The sequence below is a fragment of the Littorina saxatilis genome, linkage group LG7, assembly GCF_037325665.1.
Source record: "Littorina saxatilis isolate snail1 linkage group LG7, US_GU_Lsax_2.0, whole genome shotgun sequence".
Classification (NCBI taxonomy): domain Eukaryota; kingdom Metazoa; phylum Mollusca; class Gastropoda; order Littorinimorpha; family Littorinidae; genus Littorina; species Littorina saxatilis.
Genome location: NC_090251.1, coordinates 20,618,748 through 20,644,113, shown reverse-complemented (window position 1 = coordinate 20,644,113; position 25,366 = coordinate 20,618,748). Strand labels below are relative to the sequence as shown.

Sequence of the window (25,366 nt, the reverse complement as noted above, 5' to 3'; positions counted from 1 at the left end):
TCACTAGCTACCCTCACCATCACAGCGACTCAGCCCACTGCATTATCCCCCCCCCAATCCCCACCGCTCGGCTAGCTACCCTCACCATCACAGCGACTCAGCCCACCGCATTATCCCCCCCCCCCCCAATCCCCACCGCTCGGCTAGCTACCCTCACCATCACAGCGACTCAGCCCACCGCATTATCCCCCCCCCAATCCCCACCGCTGTTCCAACATCCACCTGCCACTGCCTCTGATGACGCCATCATCCACTAAAAGCCCTACTCCCTACAATACACGCCAACTGCCACTAAATCCGCAGTGAAATCACTGGACTTAAATTACGGCATAATCCTCTCCTTCCGCCGCCTCGTCAGCTGGCCAACCACAGACTTACACGGATGAAAGTTTCTGAAGTCTCTTACAGACGTAAACCCTCATCATTACTGTCTTCACTACAGAGCGCTCAAGGCGGCATTAGACGATTTAATACACTGAGGATTACAGTCGGAGATAAAATGCACACTTGTCGTAAGATAAGAGTCAGCGATTTAAAGCCGATAATAATATCAAATTACACTTATCCTTCCCGACAACTGTCATTAGAACACAACGGTCAACGCCTGTTCTAGTCTGCTAGAAGACACAAATCAAGAAGCTTTACAAATCGAAAAGTTTAACAGACATTCTCTCCTATAGCTTTCACATTCTATTCAGAACATTTCGAACACATTTCTGTAAGAAGATTTGAACTGTTTGTGACATTGTGCATAGTTCTGCTGACAAAAGTAGCAGGTGTTCAAATGAAGACATAGTGTTCACTTATGAACACGTATCTGTTTATAAAGTGTGCCTCATTCACCAATAGAACTGTGTACTATTTCACAAAGTGTTAACATTTGTTACAGAAATGGGTTCATTTCTGTTTAGAGTGCAGCTAGACTTTCATTCTAGTTTCAATGTCAAACCAAACAGTAAATCTAACGACTGGTTTTCCTGCCGAGCAGAGACTTGACAGTTTTCTGTCTGCCGTCCTGTCATTCACTGATTCTGTGCTGTGAGAGAAGAAAAAAAACCAAGCTCGTCGCCTTCGAGATGGGTTCTACTTTGTAGGAAACACAAATCCAACTGCGCCGGGTAGAAGGGTGGGCAAAGTGAGGGGTAGAACAATCCTTGTGGGGACAATGGCAGTGGGTGTTAGAGAGGAAGGAGGCGAAGAGGTGGGATTCACTCACACACAAAGACGACCAGGATAAATGGGACAGGAGACACTGCGCGACTCCTTCATCCCAAGCTACACAGGGAGTCCCCCGTCCCGTCGGTCTCTGCATTTTTCTACCATCCCTGCATACCGTCTTCTGCGATGACCAGGAGCCCGAATTAATATTGATTTTGTGTCCTATGTCTGTCAGGTGTTCAATTATACAGTGCTCATATTTGTTTTTATGTCCGATGCGTTTGGTAACAATACTCGTATATAAGCTCATTGTTATCTTGGCGATTTTCCTCCAATACAACTGTAAAGAAACAGCACGTTCCGTGCATCATGACGGAGGTGTCCCGTGACTCACAAGCCAGCAGCCAGCCCAGCGTGGTGAACAACAGTGACATGTGTGTCCTGACGTCCACACTCCGGAAAGCCCCCGATAACGTCGCCCAACAAGGTGCATGAGCTGCGACACGCCACCAGCCAGCACCGCCAGCCCACAGACATATCACGCGTGTCTAACGCACTGGGGATTACCTGCTCACGCTGACAACCTGGGCTGTCTCAAAGTGTCGACCGGACAGAAATGAATAAAAAGTAAAAGGCAAAACGCCATGAAGAGTTGAACTTTCTGGACCAGTGTGTCATCGTGTCCCTTGGGTAGCCTGACGTGTAAACCTATGTAGTGACCTTGGTCAATAACAACATGCAGGACTTTAATTCTTGCTTCTAACGGACATGAATCCACAACAACAGTCCCCGATTTGGAGGGCGAGCTTTAAAATGGTACGTGCAGAGATCGACTTGCACGACCTTTTCCTGTCGTTCCCCCGTTTACCGACTCCCCCCCCCCCCCCCCCCCCACCCCTTCCCCCTCGGTGCTCCCAGTTCCTCTCTCAACCCTACATTAGCAGGGCAAAGGAACAGGCTGGGATAGAGGTACAGAGTTTTGAAGAGGAACACAGGTCACCGTCTTGATGACTGCCTCCAGAAGCCAGGGTCAGTCACCGCCAGCTCCCTAGCACTGCACGACCAGGAGGGGGACGATACTACGAGTTATTTCTAATATGCTGACTGATAGAAAATAATAACAGACATGTCGAGGAATTTAATATTAATATGAGCCGGCGGACGAATGTTAATATCATTTACGAGACATGTCTGTCATTATTTGCTGACCGTTATTACATTTCGAGGCCGGTGTCACGAACTGAAACCTCTGCTGAACAATCCTTCTCATTGCGGTCAATGCGCATGCGCCAATCTTGGACTTACAAAATGCGACCCTTTGACCGAACGAACCATGGGTTAGGGTCAGGATTTGGGTAAGGGTTAGGTTGTTCACGACCTGATTAATCTCCCCATGTTAGCGCATGCGCATTGACCGCAATGAGAAGGATTGTTCAGGCAGAGTTTTCAGTTCGTGACACCGGTCACCTAGAACCAATCCTGATTGATCAAAAAGTCATATGGTGCACTAACATGGTAATAAAAAACCGCTTGACAACAGTTACACGACACTAAGTCAAAAGAAAAATACCCACTGCTGTAAAGTATTTGCAATCATTCTGCAACGTTGTGTTATACATGTATGGAACACTATGTGAAGATAGGGGGTGGATAGAAAAGTATTTATCTTTTGCGAGACAACATCCACGACCACACGCATATTATATTGGGAGATTTGGGTAACGTCAAATTCATTGTTTGACACATTGACAATGTAATCTCTCTCTCTCTCTCTCTCTCTCTCTCTCTCTCTCTCTCTCTCTCTCTCTCTCTCTCTCTCTCTCTCTCTCTCATTCAAAGCTACAATGTGACATGACTGCGCAGGTTGACATTATTATTATTATTATTATTATGAACATTTTTGACATAGTAGAATGCTCAGCCTTCATTCACCAGGGAACTGCGCAGTGACCCGACAGCAAGGTTTATAGAGATGAATAGTCTCTGCCCCATGCTGGCACCTCGGTTTGTGACAGAGATCTCGAAAGGTGTCGGCAGCTGGCCCTGTGACGGACACGCCTGGCTGACTCTCCACACGCCCACACAAGGGACACAGTCCGCTAAACAACTCCGCTGACTCTGGTCAACCACTGTGGAAGTTCCACCGAAACTCGACACGCTCTGGGTACGCTTCGTGTTGTCTGTCAACTCGCGTTCGTGTTCACGTTGTTCTCATGTGTAAATTGCGTCTTCTTGACCCCCCCCCCCCCCCCCACTCCTCTTTCATGCGTTTAATTCCGACACAGAGCTATCCCTCCGTAGTAACGGTTCACATTTTGCGTCGGGTTTGAACGTATACATACAGTTATACTGTGTTCTGTACAAAGTTTATGTAACCTCATGAGTAACATGCTAATCTTTTGAGTGAAGTCAAATTTACTGGCATACTTTCTCTCTCTGAAAATGAAACAGTATTGGAGACTGTGACAAGACCAAGACGATTCCAATCACTTAGTCAGCACTGACAGCAAGATGCCTTTGATGCATGTTGTCACTGATGGCGTAGAGACCGTGAGGTGTCGGTCAACATGTAAGATGACCCGAAACAGCTAAGCAGGTGACACAGAAACCCAACAGGGATCTTTCTCTACATAAAGTGAGATAGTATGTATGTTGTAAGAAGTGAACAGGTAGTCCGCACACCGAGACAGATCATTGAGACACGCGGTGAGGGGCTAGTGACGGCTAGGGAAGCTTTCTTGACAGTGACAGAGCGGGGACCAGACAGAGCATTGATCAACCTGTCCCCTCATCTGTCATCCTCCCTCTTTTTCACAAACTGTGCTAAAACCAAAACAAAAAACAAAAACCCCGAGAAGCTCATCTTTTTGGCCAATGTCAAAAACGTCACCGAACGGTTTGTTCACAGCCAAATCTGTGAGTGATGGGTTATCTAAATTCGTGTACACAAACTCCATCAAGCCTATCACATTTTTATTCCAGTCATATGATACGGAATGCGCCTCTTCTAAATGTGATGAGGGCCAAATCACTTTTTTTTTTAAACTCCTCCTTGTTCTTCAGCGTTCGGTAGTTGTGTCTCTCATAATCTAAGGCCTGCTGATACCTTTTTTTTAAAGTCAGTAATTATAGTGATAAAACGGGGTATTTTGATGGGCAAAATCACTGAGAGAGAGAACTTTGAACTTTATTTATTTATCGAGGGTAACAGAATAAGCAAAGTATACATGCTTTTTTTCATCTGGCCCTCGCCCATTGAGGGTAACTCGATTAATAACAAGAAGAAATAGAAGTTAAGTTAATTACAATTAAGAGAGAAAGAGAGAGAGAGAGAGAGAGAGAGAGAGAGAGAGAGAGAGAGAGAGAGAGAGAGAGAGAGAGAGAGAGAGAGAGAGTGTCTGTCGGGGTCACAACAATCATTCAATCAAAACGTCACAAAGAGTCACCAGTTCAGGTCTAGCATTCTGGCAACGGCTTTCTGTATCCCACAAAGCGATAGTTTTCTTCCTTTGTCTTGAAAATGAGACATTAATTTAAGTTTGCATGATGAGTCACCAAACCCATTAACCCTGTGAAGCAGCATTTCTATGGCGAAAAGTAGAATTCAAGAATGGCACTGCCAGTACTCATGCATGACATGTTCTGGTTTACTTATACTGATAATTTACAAACTTTTTGTTCACAATCACATTCATTTTCTTTATTTGTTGTTTAACGTCGTTTTCAACCACGAAGGTTATATCGCAACGATCACATTCATGTCCTGCCAATTTGTAAGTGACACAACAGACTCAATTAGGGTCTCAGTCAAAGTATCCTGTGACCCTTTCTCTACAATATACTTCAAGATGAAACAAATCTTGATAATCATAATAATAATAATATCCCTCCGACTACATGGCACATTTGTCAAGTGTTGGGAAACATATTTGCTTGTGCACATAACAAAAAAAAGTATTATCAAGAACAACAAACTTATTCCCAGTCAGAATTAATTTTCCTTTCTCTGAAGTCTGTCTACAGAAATCAAGGGCTTAGATAGAAACCACAATTCTTGCAGGAAAAATAGGAAAGTTGATGTCTATTGACCACTGAACGTCCAAAAATAAATATCTTGGCCAAACATACTTAGTCAGAGCTGGTGAATGAAAATTTAAATAATAGGTTGAGAGCAAAGCTTGAACTGTATTCTCACTGTCATCCCCCTGGTGAATGAAAATTTAAATAATAGGTTGAGAGCAAAGCTTGAACTGTATTCTCACTGTCATCTCCCAACCTCTTTTTACTACTTCATGGTTGTGCATTTATATCACACATTTTTCCTTTTCTGTTTCACAAACATGTAAATTTAGCAATATCCACTTAGGGACAAATATGTAGTGTACTGTATTGTCATGCAACACTTTGATAACTCATACACATAATATATTCACTGATTAAAAATAAAGGTTTCTAGTTTGGCTTTAATTACAATTTGTAATAATGTTTAATCAAGGTTGAAATATGATATTACATATCATTCTCTTTTTTTACTGAACTTAGAATTTCAAAACATACGCTATGATTCTGCTTCAATTTTGATACTTTTTAATTCCTACACGAAACTCCAAACAGAGTAAGAAGAGGAACAACATAACGTACATGCATACAAAAATAATGATAGTAATGATTTTAACAGTCTAAAAGTGAGTATCACATAGTACAAGCTTTTAAACGGTCTTACAGATAGATTACAATGCTTTATCAATTCTGCAATGGTTTGAGGTAAATCAGGTTAATCTAATTCTAATGGTAAACTGAAATTGCTGTTTAACCAGAAAATAATAAAGACATCACTGATTCTTAGTGATGCAGTTGTTATCATCCATTCAAGTATTCACTGATAATCTTGTTCGCTATAGAAACAAATTCTCTTGTCTCTATCTATTTTTGTTCTTCAATGGTTCTCACTTGAAACTGATCAACTGACAATGACAGGTCTGCATTGTTTTTTCTGAGCCTATAAGAACCTCTGGCAGTTTATTAAATGAATAAATTGATGATTTTCATGTCACTGACTCATGTGTTTAAAAGATGTTCACATTACAAGATCAAATCAAAAAGGGAATAGTGTGGAATAAATAATGTTGATGCAATAATCCTTGGTGCGCCAGGGAATGCAAATTGTGTTGTTACCATTCAAAGTAAATTAAAGCTGTCATGTTCCTCCTAAAACTACAGTCAATAGAGTACCAAGTATTGCATGAAGGTTTAAATATTATAACTATTATAATATGCACTATAATCTCATAGCTTGCTCTTGATTCCAAATTGTTTTATTTTTTAATTTACCAATGTATGATTGAATACAACATTGTTAAAAATCAAATATTCCTTATTCATTTAATAAACAAGGTAAATAAAGACAGTCCTATGGAACATAGGTCAAGGTACATGGAAGTAAAAGAAGCGATTTGTGCAATGCGAACCAGAGACACACGTTGTGACAGAAGGAAGAGTGAGGGAGGAGGTGACTCACATGGTGTTGGAGGAGTTCCAGTAGACGGGAGGACGCCGCACCCCGCTGTCCACCACAGACACCATGGACATGGAGAACGGCAGGAGGAGCGCCAGGTAGTGCAGCACCCAGGCTACCCGTCCCACACCGCACACCCCCAAACACTCCCCGCCCTGCCGCATCACGACCACCAGCCTCTGCAGCAAGACAATACTCCCCGGGTACTCCTCGGTGCTCCTCACTGCTGCACGATGATGTTGGGTATGTTGCTGCCACACTGTTCAGTCATGGCGCTGAGGCCACGGCGCTCTGAGTGAGGGCTTCTCCTACCTGCACTCTCGATCCTCCGTACCTGTACCGTGTTCACTCCGGGTACTGATGGTCCACTGCACCCTGGCCGTGTCGTGCAGGTAGACACAGTATGTATTGTAACGCTACACCACTGACAAGAGAAACAAACCAGCACTACGATGGCAGGCAGCTTGTTTCCCCACACTGAGAGGCGGCCTCCTCCACTACAACTGATCTTCACGATCACAAGCAGCGCCCAGCAACACTGACTGACTGCGAGACAAAGCCTGCTCCTCTCTTGCTGCTGGCTTGTCGCGGCACCACTAACACTGCCCACTGACACTGACACATCTACTGGTCACTCAACACCGAGACACGCCGTGCCGCTACGACACTGACCTCACTGTCACTGTGTTGAGCGTGTAGTAGCCACCCGTGTACTCTGCGACCAACACTGACTGACAACACACGGCGGGGCTGGCTCTGTGCACACTGTGTGTGAAGAGTGAGCGCTTGGTCCCTCCACTCGCTGTCTCTCTCTCTCTCTCTCTCTCTGACGGCCTGCCTGCCTGGCTAAACACACACGCACCGCCCCCCGCCCCTCTTTCCATCAATCACAGCGCGCCGATAAAAATACTCTGTCATGTGACCAAAATACACAGCGGGTGCCTAGCTGAGTTACCTGGAATTTCACTAATCAACCCGTGTACATCATTGAGGCCAGCTTATCAAATTGCGGGGCTCGACTTGACTTACGTCAGCTCTCCCTCGGTGAGTGTGTCAGTCAGTCTGTGAGTGTGTCAGCACGATCAGTCTGAATGTGGCAACTAAACTCGCTATGATACGCAGCTTGGAAGCGAATCGATTGATAATGGCTAACCTATTGGCTAGCGATAAAAAAGAAGAATAAACTCAACGTGTCATCAAAATCATTGCCACATCTATATGACAATGCGATTGAACTTGAAACAAATGCATCAAATGTTGCTGTTGCAGTTATTAGGAAAACACTCATCAAAATAAACGCGCAGTCACTGAGTCAGTTCGACTGGCCCAAAAGACACGTGCAAGAGGTACTCGGACGGAACAATCCAAATCACCCGACCAGTGCATCACCAAACAAGAAAGAAAACACGCGCAATGGAAAAATAGAATCTTAAAGAGGGGAAAAAAGGAGAATAAAAAGCATCTAATCACAAAAAAGGTAAGCAATATTTTGGATACAAAAAAAGCGCGACTATGTTTAGAAACCGATATTGATTCTCTTTTCTGGCTGACGGTGTTTTTTTCTTCCCACACAAACCCGACACGAGGTAGCGATGTACGACTGACCTTTTCACAACTAACCATTTAACCTTTCCATCAACAGATTTAATCGAGGAAGGAGAAGACTGTAAAAAAAAAAAAAAGGGGGGGGGGGGGGGGGCAGAGGAAATACAGAATTGGAGTTGCGACATTTCATGCAATTGAGGTTTCGTTTGTTAGTGTTTTTGATTTTTGGTAGAACAGCGAAATAAAGAGAAATTATGAGATTGAGAATAAAGCAAATGGCACAGATACACAAGAGAGGCAAACGACGAGACAGTCGCTTCCCAACCCTTTACTTTGACTTTCATCTGAAACCAGTTGTCTCGCTTATACCTTCTGCAGAAGCACTCACAAAATGTACATTGTAAACATTTTAACATTGTTAAATGTAACTGTCAAAAGAATATTGAGCTGACATTTAGTATTACTGGTCTTCAATCGCCATTGCCCTTATCTCTTTTCTTCCTGTGAATATTATTTTAGCTGATTGTTTCTCTTTTTGTTCAGTCGTGTGTTGGTTTATTTGTATATGTTGTAGTTTTGTGTGTGTGTGTTTGTTCTTCTTCTATATTGTTAGCCTTGTTTAAGAACGTGTTTTTTTCTGACCAAATGTTGCTTTATTGGCTGAGTTTGGAATTCAATATATCGTTCGGTCTTATTCAGTATTTCAACCTACATGAACTTTTTCTTTGCAAAAGCTTTTGAAAAACAGGCTTGCTGCAATCAAATGTTCAAAGAAAACGGAGAATCTTTTACGTACGTGTATGACTCTATTTTGGTACTGCAGAGGTGCACGGAGCGACCTAATCTCTTTAATTCCACAAGAACTGATGTAGGAATATGACGGAACTATGCCAAGTGTAACCAACAAGGACATGCTTCTCCCCTTTGATCACGACCGTTGGGACACAAGTTCTGATTTAAAACATATTTGCATGTCCTTCAAGATAACTTTATATATTTATTTATTCATTTATTTATTCATTCAGTCATTTGTTAGTTTGTTTATTTATTGTGAATCATTCGCATTCAAATAAAAGCAAAGAAAACAAAGTTTTTAAATGAATTAAATAAATGAAACAAATAAAAGAAAAAGAGATAAATGAAATGAAATCTGATGAGTTCAAACAAAATAAACTAAAGTTAGCAAAACAAAATAAATATTAGAATAAACGCAGATAAGATAACATAAGATAAAATAAAAGCATGTGTTATCTCTTTAAAAATGCCAGGTACCAGTGAGTATAGATCACCACAATTTTCATACCCCGCGGTATATATTCGGGGGTGTAAAGGTTTCACTCTGTCTGTTTGTTTGTTATTCGTTTCTGGGTCGATTGAGCTGAAATTTGATGTGTAGCTTGGAAGTGAGGTACACGCGGTCATAGCGGGGGAAAAAAGGGCTCCGTCCTGTAGTGAAAGACAAGATATACGTACATACGCCACGGTCTACTGTGCAATGTGTGTTATAACTGACTCATCCGGCGGGCGACATTTGGCAAAACACAGCAAGTTCATTTTTGTCAAAAATGAGATAATGATTCTTATGTCATCATGCAGACAAAAGGGCCTAGATTCTGTTACCACAAACCAAAATTGGAATTCTAGTAGACGAGTCACATAGCGTGACGTCCCGTAGGTACGCTGGCACTATTACTTATCATTAATAATTTGTCAAATGTCAAAATCAAAACATGAAAACAAGCAAAGAAAGAAGGTCGGCTTATATGCTGGTATAATTTAAATTTACGCATATCTCGTCAGATTATTTTTAAACCAAGTCTTTGCCAAATAAGCCTTTTCACACACAACATTATCTAAAGAAAACAAGAAAGGAAGGAGAAAAAAGAAAGAAAGAAAGGCAGAAAGAAAGAAAGAAACTTACTGGAGAGAGAGAGAGAGAGAGAGAGAGAGAGAGAGAGAGAGAGAGACAGAGAGAGACAGAGAGACAGACAGACAGACAGACAGGCAGACAGAGAGCAGTATATAATACGGGTTGCTGGCAGGACGTGGTATCAATTGACCATGTAAATGAGGGGTGGTGGAGATGACCTGTCGCGATACGTATCCCCTTACCACACACACACATCTCGTTACGCAATAAAGCTGAGACTTCCCACAATGCCTCTCTAATTAACTCCCAGGTGACACAGCGGATACGGGAAGTTCCCTAACTGCGTTTTATCCCTCGTAACTCCTTATGTCAGGCGGGCGAGGGGTGTGACATCAGCCCTATCTGCACACGCGCGGTGCCAAAGTGTGTGACAAGTTTCAATAACGGTATCCCGTGTCTACACCTGCCGCCCTATGGCCCAGGCTGTTATTAAGTGCTCGTCAAGACACTTCGCGATGCGCTGTGAGTGAAAACTGTGAATCATCAGACAGCCCCGGTCCACGTTTACAGTGTCCTCTATAATTACTATGACGTGACGTTATACCTTGTCAGGTAGATAACGAAGCGAAACGAAGTGACACAAATAACACCAGTTACCAACGAACACCATTTCTTGTCTACCACGGCACACCGATACCAAGACTATGCAAGGTGATCATTTGTAATCTTATAATATAACGGTCGTAATACTTTCCGACGAACAGACGGCAAAAAGCAAAGTTATGTGGCGGGTGTACTACTGTTCACAACTTGATGCTAACCATTCTGATCATCATCGGTCCATGCCGTATCGCCGGCATATCTCTCAGTCTGACCGGATGCATAATTACTGCGCGGAATCTATCAAAATAAGAATACAGAGTTATCTCCCATGTTTTTCGCTAATGTTTCTGAGAATAGACGAACTGAGACGAAAGTGATTGCAGATTGGCCGACTTCGACAGTGATCTCCGTTCTGTTCTTCACAGTTATGATAAAGACATCGTTCTAAGGTTAAAACAAGTCGAAATGTTGAGACTGCTGTGGGAAGGAGACCGTGATATTGTTGCATCACTCCCAACTGGTTACAGAAAAAAGTGTCGTCTGCTTCGTAGCCAAAGTTGATTATCACGTGACACTTTTGCCATAATTAGAGTTGTTTGCACAGTAAATACACCCGCGAAAGATAGCTCGCTTGAAACTGTCTTACATATCAATTCCTTTGTGATCTAAAAATTACACAACACAATGAAAAATCATTATCGACGATCGCGAATCTGCTTATATCAATAACACATTACGAAAAGCTCTAAATATGTAAAAAATCTATTTCCTCTCCAGAGAAGGAAAACAAAGGCATCCTGTCAGGGATTTAAATGAGACCCGAAGGGAAGTAACTCATTTTACCCGAGTTCAGGATGGATGCTAACACGTTGTTGTTTTTTGTGCCGAGCGTGGTACGAACAACGGACATTGCGGCAGCTCGCTTTATTGAGACATCTCCAGGAAATCTTGAACTTTAGCGTGTTAAAGTCATAGCTCATAATTCAGAGGTATTTAAGTCTCCAAATTTGCAGAACCTACACTTATAATCATAACAAGTCATTTTAGATCCCTTTGAAGTTACGGAATGAACTCCGATGAACTGTACGAATGCAGTTTGTTTACATGGGTCAAAGAAGGAATTATCCGTATGAGCGGGGCAAGGGAGACAACTCTTTCGTGTAAATGATGTCCCATGGTTGACAACGTACGCCATATTCGGTGCATTTTCGTCGATTGAACAACCAAATTAATTAATTATGCTTAAGTTTTGAGCTCAATCCGTCAGTTAATTTCACGACAAATGTTCTTTGGCTTGCTTACATGGACTTGTATCAAAAATAAGTAAAGAATGTCACTGGATTCTGAGCTATGAATTTAACACGCTAAAGTTCAAGATTACATAATGAATCGATTTTTATTGATACATAGTTGTATTTCCCTACTTTGACTAAGCCATGTGATGTCAGAGGCCGACTAAAAACTCTCAGGCGGCTGGCCGAGACTACAAAAGAATGCATTGTGAGCGTTGAATCGTTAAAAAAAAATTCTGACTAAAATGGATTGATACATAAATTTGCTTTATTGTATTTGTATTTTCAAAATATGACATTCGACACAGATTTCGAAATGAACGCACGCGGACTCGTTTATTTCGATCTTTGTCTTCTTTCGTGAAGCGTGAAAGAAGACACAGATCGAAATAAACGAGTCCGCGTGCGTTCTTTTCAAAATCTGTGTCGAATGTCATATTTTGAAAATACAAATACAATAAAGCAATCTTTGACATTACATGTCATATTTTGGTCAAAACTGCAAATAACGTATAACATTCCCTTTATTTCACTTTGGCCTAAAGCTTGTTCCTCTATGTGTCAGGCTTTGTCTGCCGATGGGGTTATGAATGCAAAATACTGAATACATGATTGGTTGTAATTTATTGTCACCTGGCAGTTCATCCTAATCATTCGCATTGTGCACCAACAAGAACACTGCCGTCTTCTGTTCAGTAAAGTTGCAACAGTGATTGCTTGCCATTTTTCAAATCGGTATTTCGTTACAAATATTAATCCTGGCTCTCAAACAAACAATTCACTCTCTTACGCCAACTGTGACCAAAACACAGTGATTATGACTATACTAATGTATGACTATGACTATGACGAAAACGGCGGCGACGATGATGATGATGATGATGATGATGATGATGATGATGATGATGATGATGATGATGATGATGATGCATGTAGATAATTTTATGTAGCTAAAAGTGAAGATTATATGTACATTCTTTGTTGCCAACCCTGGCGGTAAAGAAATTTGACATTGTGAACTTAAAGCCCCACTCCGCCTCACTGGAGGTTTACAGAACGATGACATCTTTCATTTTGACATCAATACTAACGTTATAGGACACGCTCGCAAAAGCATTTAACAACACTAAATGGCACATGCAGATCACTTGAATGGCTATTTAGTACGCGTAAATCACACACCAGTTCTCGTGGTTCTGAAGTAGAGTTTCTACCCCAAAACTCGACTTAAGTAATGAAAGCATCAAACGGCGCGTCATACCGAGCGGTAAGCGTTCAAATGGAAGTATGTTTGTACTGTACCACAAGTGAATAAAATACTACAAGTTAACATGACTGTTCATTGGCTCTATCGACGCCCGTTTTTAACCGCTTGCTTCCCCTTTATATGATAAACCGTCCATAGATCGTCGTTCTCCCGAACTAACTCCTTAGTACGTCATCGAGAGTAGAGGATTTTGGGAAATCCTTTCATGCAATGACGTCAGCGCCTTTCGGCGAAGTGGGAGAGGGCATTTTGTATCAATAATGTCGGTCTTGCTTTAAATTATCGTTACTTTATTTGCTTTCCAAACTTATACGAAGTGACCGGAAGCGTACTAGCCCCGAACAGTGAGATATAGAGAACAGTACACAAATACGAACGGAGAGACTCGGAAACACGAGTCACTGAATCGTCGCCACGCTCGAGAACTCAAGTGTAATATTTGAAGTTAAAATCTCCCTTGGCTACAGTGCGACAAAATAGCTCAGTTGGTAGATTGACGGTGCGCTAGACCTTACTTTTGTGGTCCCGGGTTCGATCCGCTTCGACGGCAATTTTATTTTTATTTTTTTCTGAACTCGTAATTCTTCTATTTTATTCATTTGGTTCATTCCAAACGTTATGGATGATGCAATGAATCGAAATAATCAAAAGTTGCATAATTATTGAGTACCTTCCAGCAGGACAATTTCCCCAGACTGAATTTCCCATTATATTTTTTTTAGTAACCTCGGCTTTGGTGAAATGTAATGCCCTATAGGTAGCACCGTCACCGCGACTACATGTAACGATGAGACTGACAAGAAAACGTACAAATCACAAATACGAACGGGGAACCGACTAGTCGACAAATGCTCGTTCGATAACCCCGGCAGGAACGTGGAAGATATGGTTGCAAGTTCAAGTATTTGTTTTCACAGGTTTAGGTCAAGAGCCTTCGTGGCAGGTTGGTATACTACGTTTGCTTGCAGATCCGGCGGTCTCGAGTTCGAGTCCTATACTTGGCAAGTCTTTTGAAAAAAAAATGTGTCATAATTTTTCAACTTTTTCTTGTTTTCTTAACTCTATATACTTGTATTTTTTTCCATTCCGATTTATCCCAAAGATTTTGAGTCGTGTTTTGAAAATCGAATAAAGTGCATGAGTGCCATTAGACACTCTTTCACACAATCCCGTATTCTATGTTTAGTAAGGGATATCCCCAAGGAAAGGTCAAAGGGCATATGTATCGTCGCGTGTCGACTGCTGGTAAGGTGCTTCTAGTATGATAGACTGTATGCAAAAGATCGGGGAGCTCTGTGATCAGAAACAGATGGTTTACGGGAGGCGGAGTGGGCCTTTAAACATTATTTGGTAAGTAGCCTATGATGGTTTGCTGTCCCTTTTAAAATCAGACCAGGGGAGAGGTGCAGCGAGTGGAGATAGTGTTTGGGGGTCGGAGCGGTGGGGGGGGGGGGGGGGGGGGGGCGGGGTAGGGGGTGGCAGGGATGGGGCACTTATGAGCACAGAGATATAGAATCTCTGTGCTTATGAGGCTGTTGGCAGCAGAGACACGTGCGGGGTGAGAGGTGAGGCAGGGAAGCCAGCAGCGGTCGCATAACTGCGCAGTGGGCAAACACTGACCACAGGCCGCTAGCCAGCACAGGACGCCACGGGTCAGCCCCCTCCCACTTCACCCCGTGCAAACACGCTACGCACAAACAGTCCACAAGTACACACACCTTTTTCACAATTGCATTTGGGTAAATCAGGCTTCCTCACTTTCTTTGATGATAGACTCATCCTCTCCAAGCCCCCCACCCCTTCCCCATGATAACAAGCATTGACCTTAACGGGTCAAGAAATCCGGCCAGTGGCCGTAGTGACACGAGGGTGGGACATGGATACCGTCTCTGGGTCTGTACAAACAGTTGACCCGTGTCCAACCCGGGCCGGATTCAAATCCGCGACCTGTCACGCAAAACTGTTTCAAACCATACTGAGAGAGAGAGAGAGAGAGAGAGAGAGAGAGAGAGAGAGAGAGAGAGAGAGAGAGAGAGAGAGGGAGAGAGAGAGAGAGAGAGAGAGAGAGAGAGAGAGAGTAGTCACGGACAGAGAGGGGAAGATAAAAGCAATACAAGATATTTAAATTTTTCATTTGGGGTATTTTGCAGGGTATTTCGATTCGAGTTTTTAAACCGAGTTGCATGAGTTCAATTCACACTCCATAACCAAATGAGCAATACTCAGGTCGGATTGACAGGTGAATTTAATCTCTAAAAATTGGTAGTTTCCAGCTTCTGCCCTTACCTGAGACACCGAAACATTGGTCATTGACCGCCTCATTGCTTGCAGATTTTTCATATGACATACATACATTTTATTCCAAATAAATTGATATTTTTGTGCATTGAAACGAGATCTTTGTTTATAAAGCCATATGGTAGACAATGTTGTATACCATTTGTCAAATTTTGTTTTGAAAATGATGAGTTTTGCATGAGTATTTGTTCGAGCAAGACATGATTTGTGGCCAATCGGAAATCGGAAATTCCCGTTCTTCCTCTCCTATCAGATGTTTCAACCCCCAGACGTACACGTTCACACATTAAATTGAAAACGTCTTTGAAAACAACTGAAACGAATTAAAACATGTATTATCTGACTAGTGTACACACCCATGCTTTGTAAAAGCACCCATGCTTCGTAAATAAAGATCCCCGGTCTCACTAGCACATTTCTTCGACGTCAATTGTTAGTTTTTTCCCCCTGGCTGGGTCGTTAAAGGCGTGTAAAGCTAATATCTTCCGTTTGAATAGCGTTAGGAACGTAATTTTTTGCACACACCCTATGCCTCACGATGTCAAGCTACTCACCAAATTTGAGCTCAATTGACCATAGAATACCAGAGATACAAGTCTAATCTGTAGACAAACAAACACCCAAACAGACCGAATAAAGTCTATAAGCCCCTTTATTACATACAGGTGGCTTAAAAAGGCTCGCCCATTTTGAGAAACAATAGATTCTTGCACTATATACTTTTTGCATACAGACGTAAAATACGTGTGCGATCGTGAATCGGTTAAATCTCACAGAAACATTCATCAAAGACATGATGGGTGACGATCAAACAGCTCCAAAATCGTAAACCTGCATGGACAAGTACTCATTTCCTTACGCCCACACAAACATCTGACAGTTACGGATATAAAAACTGCTTTTCCAACAACACTCATGCAGTTGTCGTCTGCTGGTTATAAAAATGAATGAAAACTCTTTCAGCATCTAAGTAAGACACCAGAGTTGAATATTATTGCAGACCCCACAGTGTTGATGAAGGTAAGATACCCGGCTGGACCAATATGGTGTTTAGTTCGTAAACAGCAAAAGGAATCAGATTTCCCCAAATCTGCTATAGTTTATGTGACAATATAGTTATTCTGATGGACACGTGGGGGAATTCGGGGGCTGTGATTGGATGGTCTCACACATCCCTTTTCCGATCATCAAAGCATAATGCTACGGAAGTCGGCCATTTTTGCCAATATCCAAAAGCATATTGGCAATAACATAGACGCATGGTTCCGGTTTCTTCCACGTGTATAAAGTACACGCATACCTCGCCAGGTTTGTTTATGTGACAAGTCGACAGACGATGCCATTTGCTTTGTGTGTGTTTTTGTTGTTGCGCACAGTAAGCCTCCCGTAAACCATCACAGAGCTCCCCAAGCGTCTACATACAGTACAAGCATACTTCCATTTGAACGCTCACCAAACGGGAACATCCTGGCTGCTTTCTGTCGAGCGTGAGAAATTTTCAAAGAATTTATTTTCGTGGACTTGGTCCTCTACAATTAACAATGGCGCCTCGTTTTGGTGCTGGACGGCTGTTATGAATATTCAATACCGGAAATCACGCCCGGACAGTAAGCCTCCCGTAAACCATCACAGATACTGTCAGGCTTTTACACACAGTACAAACACCCTTCCATTTGAACGCTCACCAAACGGGAACATCCTAGGTGCCCTACGTAAAGAGCGAGCAATTTTTAAAGAATTAATTTTGCAGATTGTCTCGAACACTTTTTGGACCCATCCTGAACTTTAGGTCAAACATGAGTTACTGGGAAGTAACTCATGTTTGACCTATCGATGTAAACTGGCGATAGCCGTGAATCGATGATTATCAAAATGTTTTTGGACCGTGGTGCGTTTTTGCGCTAGACCTAACTTTTAAAATCTAAATAATAAATTGACAGCTTGTTACACAAACATTCTTTAATCATAAAAGAATTCTTTTTTCATCAAGACAAGATCAGTACAATTCGAAGTTGTGAAAGTTTGAAAAAAGAAAAGCCCGGAAGCAGGGTCACGCAAGGGTCGTAGCAGACGACGGTTCATGCATATCGCCGTTCCTCTCAACAGTCAAAAGCTATCGCTAGAGTTCTTGTGAACCACAGCCGTTTGTTTCGTGCATAAAAACGTGCTATTGTAAATAAGCTCACATGGAGTCGCATTCAAATGACTAACTGACGACTACATTGTGAAAAAGGGAAACTGGATCACACGGGTTCACGATGGCTCAGGGGTAAGATAAACCACGCAAAAATAAATTCTTTGAAAATTGTTCGCTCTTTACGGAGGGCACCTAGGATGTTCTCAATCGGTGAGTGTTTAAATGAAAGGGTGTTTGTAATGTGTGTAAATGCCTGACCGTATCTGTGATGGTTTACTGTGCCTTTAATGTAGGGGAAGGGCTCCTAATATGGACCGGCTCCTAATATGGACCACCTTCTGTTCTGACAAACTAACGGCGCTAGAGCGCTCAAAAAAGTTTTATTCGCTGTATTCACCCTCTCTGGATAACTTGCACATGTATGTCAGTTGCAAAAACACAAATCTCAAAACCGTTGGGCTTTTTCTCTTTTTTTCACTTTTGGCAGCGTTCACTCTAAATTTGCCACCTAAAACGGACTTGTTTCTGTCCACAGCCAAAGCTTTTATCACACACAAATTGCTATATATGACAGCTAAAACCGTATTTGTTACATTTTAGCAGTGTTGACCCTGAGTTTCTACTGCAAACAAAACAAGAGGCGAAGCCATCAAGGCTCACGTAAGAAATCGACAAACAGTAACACAAACTCAATCACTCCGTCACACACACACACAAACACACACACACACACACACACACACACACACACACACACACACACACACTCTCAGACACACACATACACACACACACACACACACACACACATACACACAGAAAGAGCATAGGTGAAACTGTGCAAGAAAGCGAGACACTAGATCTAGATCTGTCTGTCTGCATGTAGCCTACTTACAGGGACACGACTGCCAACTAGTCTCGGCCCGCTCAAAATAATAATGACCGAGACTTTCAGTACTTCCTTCGCGTGACGTCTAACCCTCTTACGTCATAATGTGACGTCAATGTAATGTGACGTCTTCAAATGTTAGAGTTTCTACCACAGACATACACACGCACGCACGCACATACGCACGCACGCACAGACAGACAAAGTTACGATCGCATAGGCTACACTTACGTGAGCCAAAAATAATAGCAAACTCTCAAAGTATGTGCGAGTCCCCTAATATGGACCACCTTCAACAAATCGAAGAAAATAAAATCTAAAGGCTATTTTCATTAATTCATTAAGAAGCTTGCTGGAAATAACCTATAACTAGCCCTGGAGATTTAAAAAAAATGCAACAAAAAGTCTTCTTTTTGTGGAACTGGAAGTTAATAATTTCACTTATTTTCACTCTGTTTTTGATAAGCTTCTTTAGTTTCCTGGTGTGCTTCAAATAATGCTCTCATAAACCCGAAACAGATAAATTTAGAGCATATTTTAATTAGGGTGACTGTACACAAAGTTGTATCTTGTTATTTTGAAGTATAGGGGGATTTTTACAGTGATTCGTGAAGGCCGCTTTACTGGTCCATATTAGGCGCCCAGGCTCCTAATATGGACCCTTTGTGATTTTTTCTGTATTTAATTTTTGCTGAATGTGTATCAAAGCTATTTCACTCTAATTAGGCCTAACGGTTAACCTAAGAGAGAAGGACTACCAAACACAAAATGAAACTTCTTCACAAAAAAACAAGCTAGTTATCAGCGTGAAACAAAAAGTGGTCCATATTAGGAGCCCTTCCCCTACATGACATACATTACGTGTAAAATCCAGTTCTTTAATAGGCAACAAACCTTGCAAATTTCCAGAAGCTGCAATCTGAAGCGACCTATCTTTGATTCTAGCAGACGATCTCTCCAATGTTTAACACAAAATCAGCAAACTCTCCTGTCACATAGAACGTCCATTGTATAGTGCAATGTTGAAATGAAGTTACCGGTCTGAAACATTTAGTCGTTTCTTCTGAGACAATCCTTGTTCTCTTATCATCTACAGATTTACCGCTGTCTTCACCACTCGAATTCCCAACCGAAGTCAGACTTTCGAACATACAATCTACGTAGGCAAGCATGATACGTCATGACGTCATATGATTCCTAGCATATTGACGTAAGGTTAAACATCCGGTTATCTCGAGTTTTCTCCGTAATACATGTCCGAGGGGTTTTCAATGTTCGGTTATTTCCGTGGCTTCATGCAGAAAGGGAACAGTCGTCTGCAATCAACGACATGGACCATTCTGGTACTTGTTGCTGACAAAAACATGATTTTAATACAGAATTTAATGTCAGAATAGCTATATAAACGCTATTGTGTTTTTATTGTAGCAATAGGGTCCGATATTTAGACTCGAACAAGTATAATGCGACTCGTCTTCGACTCGTCGGCATAATACTTGTCTCGTCTAAATATCGGGCCCTATTGCTACGCTGAAAACACAATAGCTGTTAATATTGACATTCTGAAAATATGACGTCACAGTGTTTCGGCGAATTCAAGTAAATAGCGACCAAATAGTTATATCAGAGCGGTTACTTTAGCCGATCCAAGGACTGCACCTCTTTGAGAGTGAATTGGAATCCACCCCAAAGCCAACTAGTACCCCACCAACTGTAACTGTAGCGTAACACTGCTACCAGCGTCGTAGGTCTCCGGAGAAAAAGCCCCACATTTTTTTCTTTTTTAAACAACGATATCATATTTATATATAATTAACGACAAACAGTTATTTTCGCCCGAGAGACAAGTCCACAACAGCATGTCTTGTTCGGATTGGTAAAATGGTAAAGAGGATGACTTTTTTTTTGTAAGAATGTTTGCCAGCAACATTTCAAATGTGAGAGTGTTATTGTTATGTGTCACAAAGATGTGAGTAGCATATTTGTGATGTGAAACCACTTCGTGTTTTTAACCTCGCTAAATATTGAAGTGCGATGCGTAGGGGACAGGAGAAGCGATATCACGGGTTTCGTGTGTTGCACGAGAAAACCCTAGTTTGACATGAGTTGTGTTTATGAGAAATGTAGCTGGTCTGGGTTTATTAACGTCACAACGTTGTAGATGCTCGACCGAGCAAGTGGTCTATAGCGGGTGTCAGGTTTGTCGGCGACAAACACTCTTTCAAGAGACAGGTCTCTTAAGGTAAATGATTTTTGTTGTATATTCTTGAAGCTTGAATACATAGCTGGAATGTAAATGTTAGTTTTCAAAGGGCACTAAATTCTAGTGTGAAGTTCTAAGAGAATTCTTGTTGTGATTGTATTGTGGTTTTTGTTGGGAAAGTTCTTGAACATAAATGTTGTTACGCATTTATGTTATGTTTAAGACGGTGATGCTATGTATGGCAGTGTTATTCATAGATTAAGTATAGCTGGGATATTGAATGTGGACGGAATGTGAATGTAGAAGGAACGAGAATGTATGAGAAGATACATGAATGTTTTGGAAGAAGATATGGTTTAAGAGAATGTTGTATTAAGACTTGGGTTAATTCTTTAGGAGTTTCCATGACGAGGGTTCATGAGGACGTGAGCGAGGGAGGAACCTCACACGTAAGAGCGCGGAGCGATGGTGGAGAGCAAAGGACCACATCGGCGCAGATGGCTAGACGGCGGAGTCTTCATCGTACCGGTCGTAGCGACGACGGTTATTTTCGCTAATGGCGGAAATGTTTCTCGGGGAGAAACGTGAAAGGTGTGTGTTGGCACCTATAGTATAAGGAAAGTTTCTGGGAATTCATCAGCTACGGGATTCAGCAACACAAGGATGTGTAAATGACGACATGCAGTGAGCCGTGATACGAACTCGTGAGTGTCTGTCAGCACCTTATCTTGTGCGTTAATCTATCTTTGAGAAAGTATCTTTATACTATGTATTTACATGCATTGAGTGAATGCTATATGTTTGTGTGAACTGTGTGTTCGAGAAGTTGATTCGTATTGATGTATTTGAAGTGAAGAATTGTTATATTTTTGTGAGGAAATAATAAGTCTGCATCCTCCCAAAATTCTGTGTTTGGAGTGTTTTGGTGTGAAGTTTGAAGTCAGTGTAATAAGATAGGGCAGAACACGTTTACAGAAAAGAAATCCTTTATTCACACTACAATCCACTTCATGTCATTACATAATGGAAGCGTGAGCTTGAGTTTGCAACTTAAATTATTGTTTTGCATCATGATTACGTTAATCTGATTACAGTTTCGTTTCAACCGAAATAATGAAACTACAGTTCCCGATAAGTTATGGTTAGTGCATGGGAGTTGCTTTTCTTAATTAACATGGTATCTCGGCGCTGTTTTGGGTAGAACATGGAAGTTCGAAACAAAATTAAAACTAAGGCTGGGTTAAAGGAATTGACCCTCTAGAAACAAAGGGGCGTAAGCGCTCTAAATGTATACATGTGCAACAAGATCAAGTGAAAGTTGTGGGGAGTCAATCTTCTGACACCTGAGAGATGAACAAGCATTACAATGAACAAGCGACTTTCATCCCCCCAAAAGGAGCTCGTGAATAATTATGTTCTTTTTTCTCCAAGGCTCTGAACTAACACTAAACTCGAGCAAATAATTATGGTTCTTGATCAGTCTTTTTCTTCACCGTGGAGGGGTGTGTGTGTGTGTGTGTGTGTGTGTGTGTGTGTGTGTATATAATAGTTCAGTGTTGCTACCCACAACACCTACTACACCTCAACGTCTAGCCCTTGGTCAAATCACCAAACCCCGCTGTCACGACGCTGCCTGATCCCAAACATGGCGCAATGTGCGGACGGCGACAAGGGACAAACATGGCTTTGCTCAACCGTGTCTCCCTACCTGTCTGGCTTTTCCGACTTGCAGCCAGCAAGACTAGCAGCCTGTGAGCCCATCACAGGTGAGTGGAGCCAAATTACAGCCCGTGTGTCGGCCCTTTGAGGCGGCGGCTGGGCGTGTGAAGGGGCCAGGTAGAGGGGAACTATCGCCCCATCGATCAACCCGAGCCACTGAATGGGCCTCCAAACATCGCCTGCCTTCTGGGGGCGGAACCGCAGCTTAGCTCAGGTAAAGCCGGGGCCGGGTTGAAACGGAACACTTTGGATGGAGGGGATGACGGGGGTGAGGAGGCGGATAGGACTGCAGGATGTAGTGGAGCTAGGTCAGGTGTGAGGAAGACAGCTTACCTTTGAGAACAGACAGAGCGAGGACACAACGTGATGGCCGTCATCTCTGAGCACTCTTTACACAGCCAGCCACCCGTATACAAAACAACCTGTCATGGGTAAATAATTAAATTGACTTTCTGTTCGTATGTAAAAGTTGCCAAGTTGTGCCTATTCTGAATTTTCGTGTATTTTCTAATTGGTATACCTTATATTTTTGTCAGGTCGATTTTGGGGGTACCCTTATTTGAGCGGCGGTCACGTGACCCCTACAAAAGAAATGTTTGATTAAAAAATGTGACGGATAGCCAAGATTAGTGCCTTAAAGAGCATATCAAGTTTGAATGAAATGACACGGGAATGAATGCTTTTGTTGGGGTGCGAAAATTGTCGCAACAATTGTTGTTTTTTCTCTGACAGCTCGAACCAACAGTGTTGATTGCGCCGCGAAAAGCGTATTTTTGAATCAACAACCAAAACTCTGTTACTAAGATATCATCAATGTCCTCACAACAAATCAGAAGTTCACTTTGCAATAACCAAAAAACAAAATGGAATAACTCATGCAGCGTTTTAATAAAGTAGGGGAAGGTTGCCTAATATGGAGCGGTGCCCAATATGGACCACCTCCCGTTCTTCCAAACTAACGGTGCTAGAGCGCTCAAAACAATTTCTTTCTTTCTTTACCCTCTCTGGATAAGTTGCACATATCAAAACTGTTGCAGAAACACAAACCACAAAACCGTCAGGCTTGTTCTAATTTTTACACTTTTGGCAGCGTTTACTCTTAATTTGACTAGTTTTAGTCCACAGCCAAAGCTGTTATCCCACATAAATTGCTGTATATGACAGTATGACTGTATTTGTTATTTTTTAGCAGTGTTGACCCTGCCTGAGTTTCTACTGCAAACAAAACATAATAGCGACATCTCAAAGTATATGTATAATTAAATTGACACTCCCATCAACACAAAACCTATTGAGTTTAAAAGGGATTTAACTGACCAAAATGTGGGCCACCTTCAACAAATAGAAGAAAACAATGGTTAGAGGCTGGTTTCAGTCATTCCTTAAGAAGCTTGCTGAATACAACCTATAACTAAAACTCGTGCTTTCGTGGAAGTTGATAATTTCATATGTATCGATTGGAGATTGGATTTCCTTTCTTTGAGTCATGTGACGTCAGAGGCCTACAAAACTTTTTATTTTCTCTCTGTTTTTGATAAGTTTCTTTAGTTTCCTGTTGTACTTCAAAAAACGTTCTCGTCAAACCGAAACAGATAAATCTAAAGCATATTTGAATAAGTCTGATTAGTACACTAAGTTGCATAATGTTGTTTTGAAGTATAGGGGGCTTTTTATAGTGATTCGTGAAGGCCTCTTCACTGGTCAATAATATTATAGGCGCCTAAGGCTCCTATAATATGGACCAGTTGTGAATTTGTCTGTATTTAATTTTTTCTGTATATCTGTCCAAGCTAATTCGCTCTTATTCAGGCCTAACGGTTCACTAAAGGGAGAAGGACTACTAAACACAAAATGAAACTTCTTTGCAAGAAAACAAGCTAGTAATCAGCATGAAACAAAAAATGGTCCATATTAGGCAACCCCATCAACACTGGCAAAACCTATCGAGTTTAAAAGGGATTTAACTGACCAAAACAAATGTCTCCAATCGCCCCAAGAGTTTTACAGTTCGGGTTGGGGTTGTAATTATGTCACCACACACCAGCAATTCCTTAAAATCAGTGTTTCAGTTATTCAAAATAGAAACGTCAGTTCTTGAGTAATGTTTCGAGACTGTATTTCTCCTCGCGGCGCCCCCTTCAGCCTCTGTTGATTTTCGTCCTACCCGGCTTTTGCCCCTGATTAGACACCGTGTTTCACGCGCTGTTGCTAGAAGTTTAGATTTAAAATCGACCAAACGAGCAGTTCGGTTTGAAGGTTGAATAGATGACAACATACAAGAGTGATGCCTTAGAATTAGTGATTGAGCGTTCTATTTTTGAAATATAAATGCTGTGTTTGGTAGTATTTCAAGATCGATTATATTCTCAAATGGACAGTGCTTGTGTACGTTATGCAAAACGATTTAGCCCGGTACGTCACGGAGTGTGCATGCGTTTGCTAAATTACAGGTTTGATTTCCGGAATCCAACGGCGGTTCTAATCTGCTTTGACGACTGCGTACCTATCAGGGCTAAATAAAATATGATGACGAACGGAAGTCGGGATTCCCGCACAGGAGAGTGGAAGAAACAAACCGCCGGGTCGCTCATTAAAATTCATTTAATTATTTATTATAGTTACGGAGCATTTTCGAGGGAATCAATGCAGGTGTTTCTAAATGACAGTACATCGAATGTCCCTTGAGCTTTTTAAGGTTCAATTCTTTAGAAAACTTTCCCAAAAGGTGTTATATTTTTGAAGACCGCAACAAGATACACAAACGACAATATAATGATATCATCAGTACAAAAAAGTGCCTTCGGTGTAGCTTGCTTCCTGGAAACCGTTCAATAAAGCAAAAACATCAATATCAAAGGGATACTAACAAT

The 25,366-nt window shown here is 41.8% G+C and overlaps 1 protein-coding gene across 2 annotated transcripts in view; it reads right to left on the bottom strand.

The window, feature by feature from the left end:
• LOC138970880 (ephrin-B2-like) overlaps positions 1–25,366 on the bottom strand; it is a 368,014-nt gene that overhangs the window by 87,046 nt on the left and 255,602 nt on the right. The window contains exon 1 of one of the 2 annotated variants that reach the window (XM_070343447.1): positions 6,677–7,475. The exons of the other annotated variant lie outside the window; for it this stretch is intronic. Coding sequence (XP_070199548.1) covers positions 6,677–6,837 — 161 coding nt within the window. The 5' untranslated portion in view covers positions 6,838–7,475. Of the gene's footprint in view, positions 1–6,676; positions 7,476–25,366 lie in introns of those variants that run through there. 2 annotated transcript variants of the gene reach the window in all.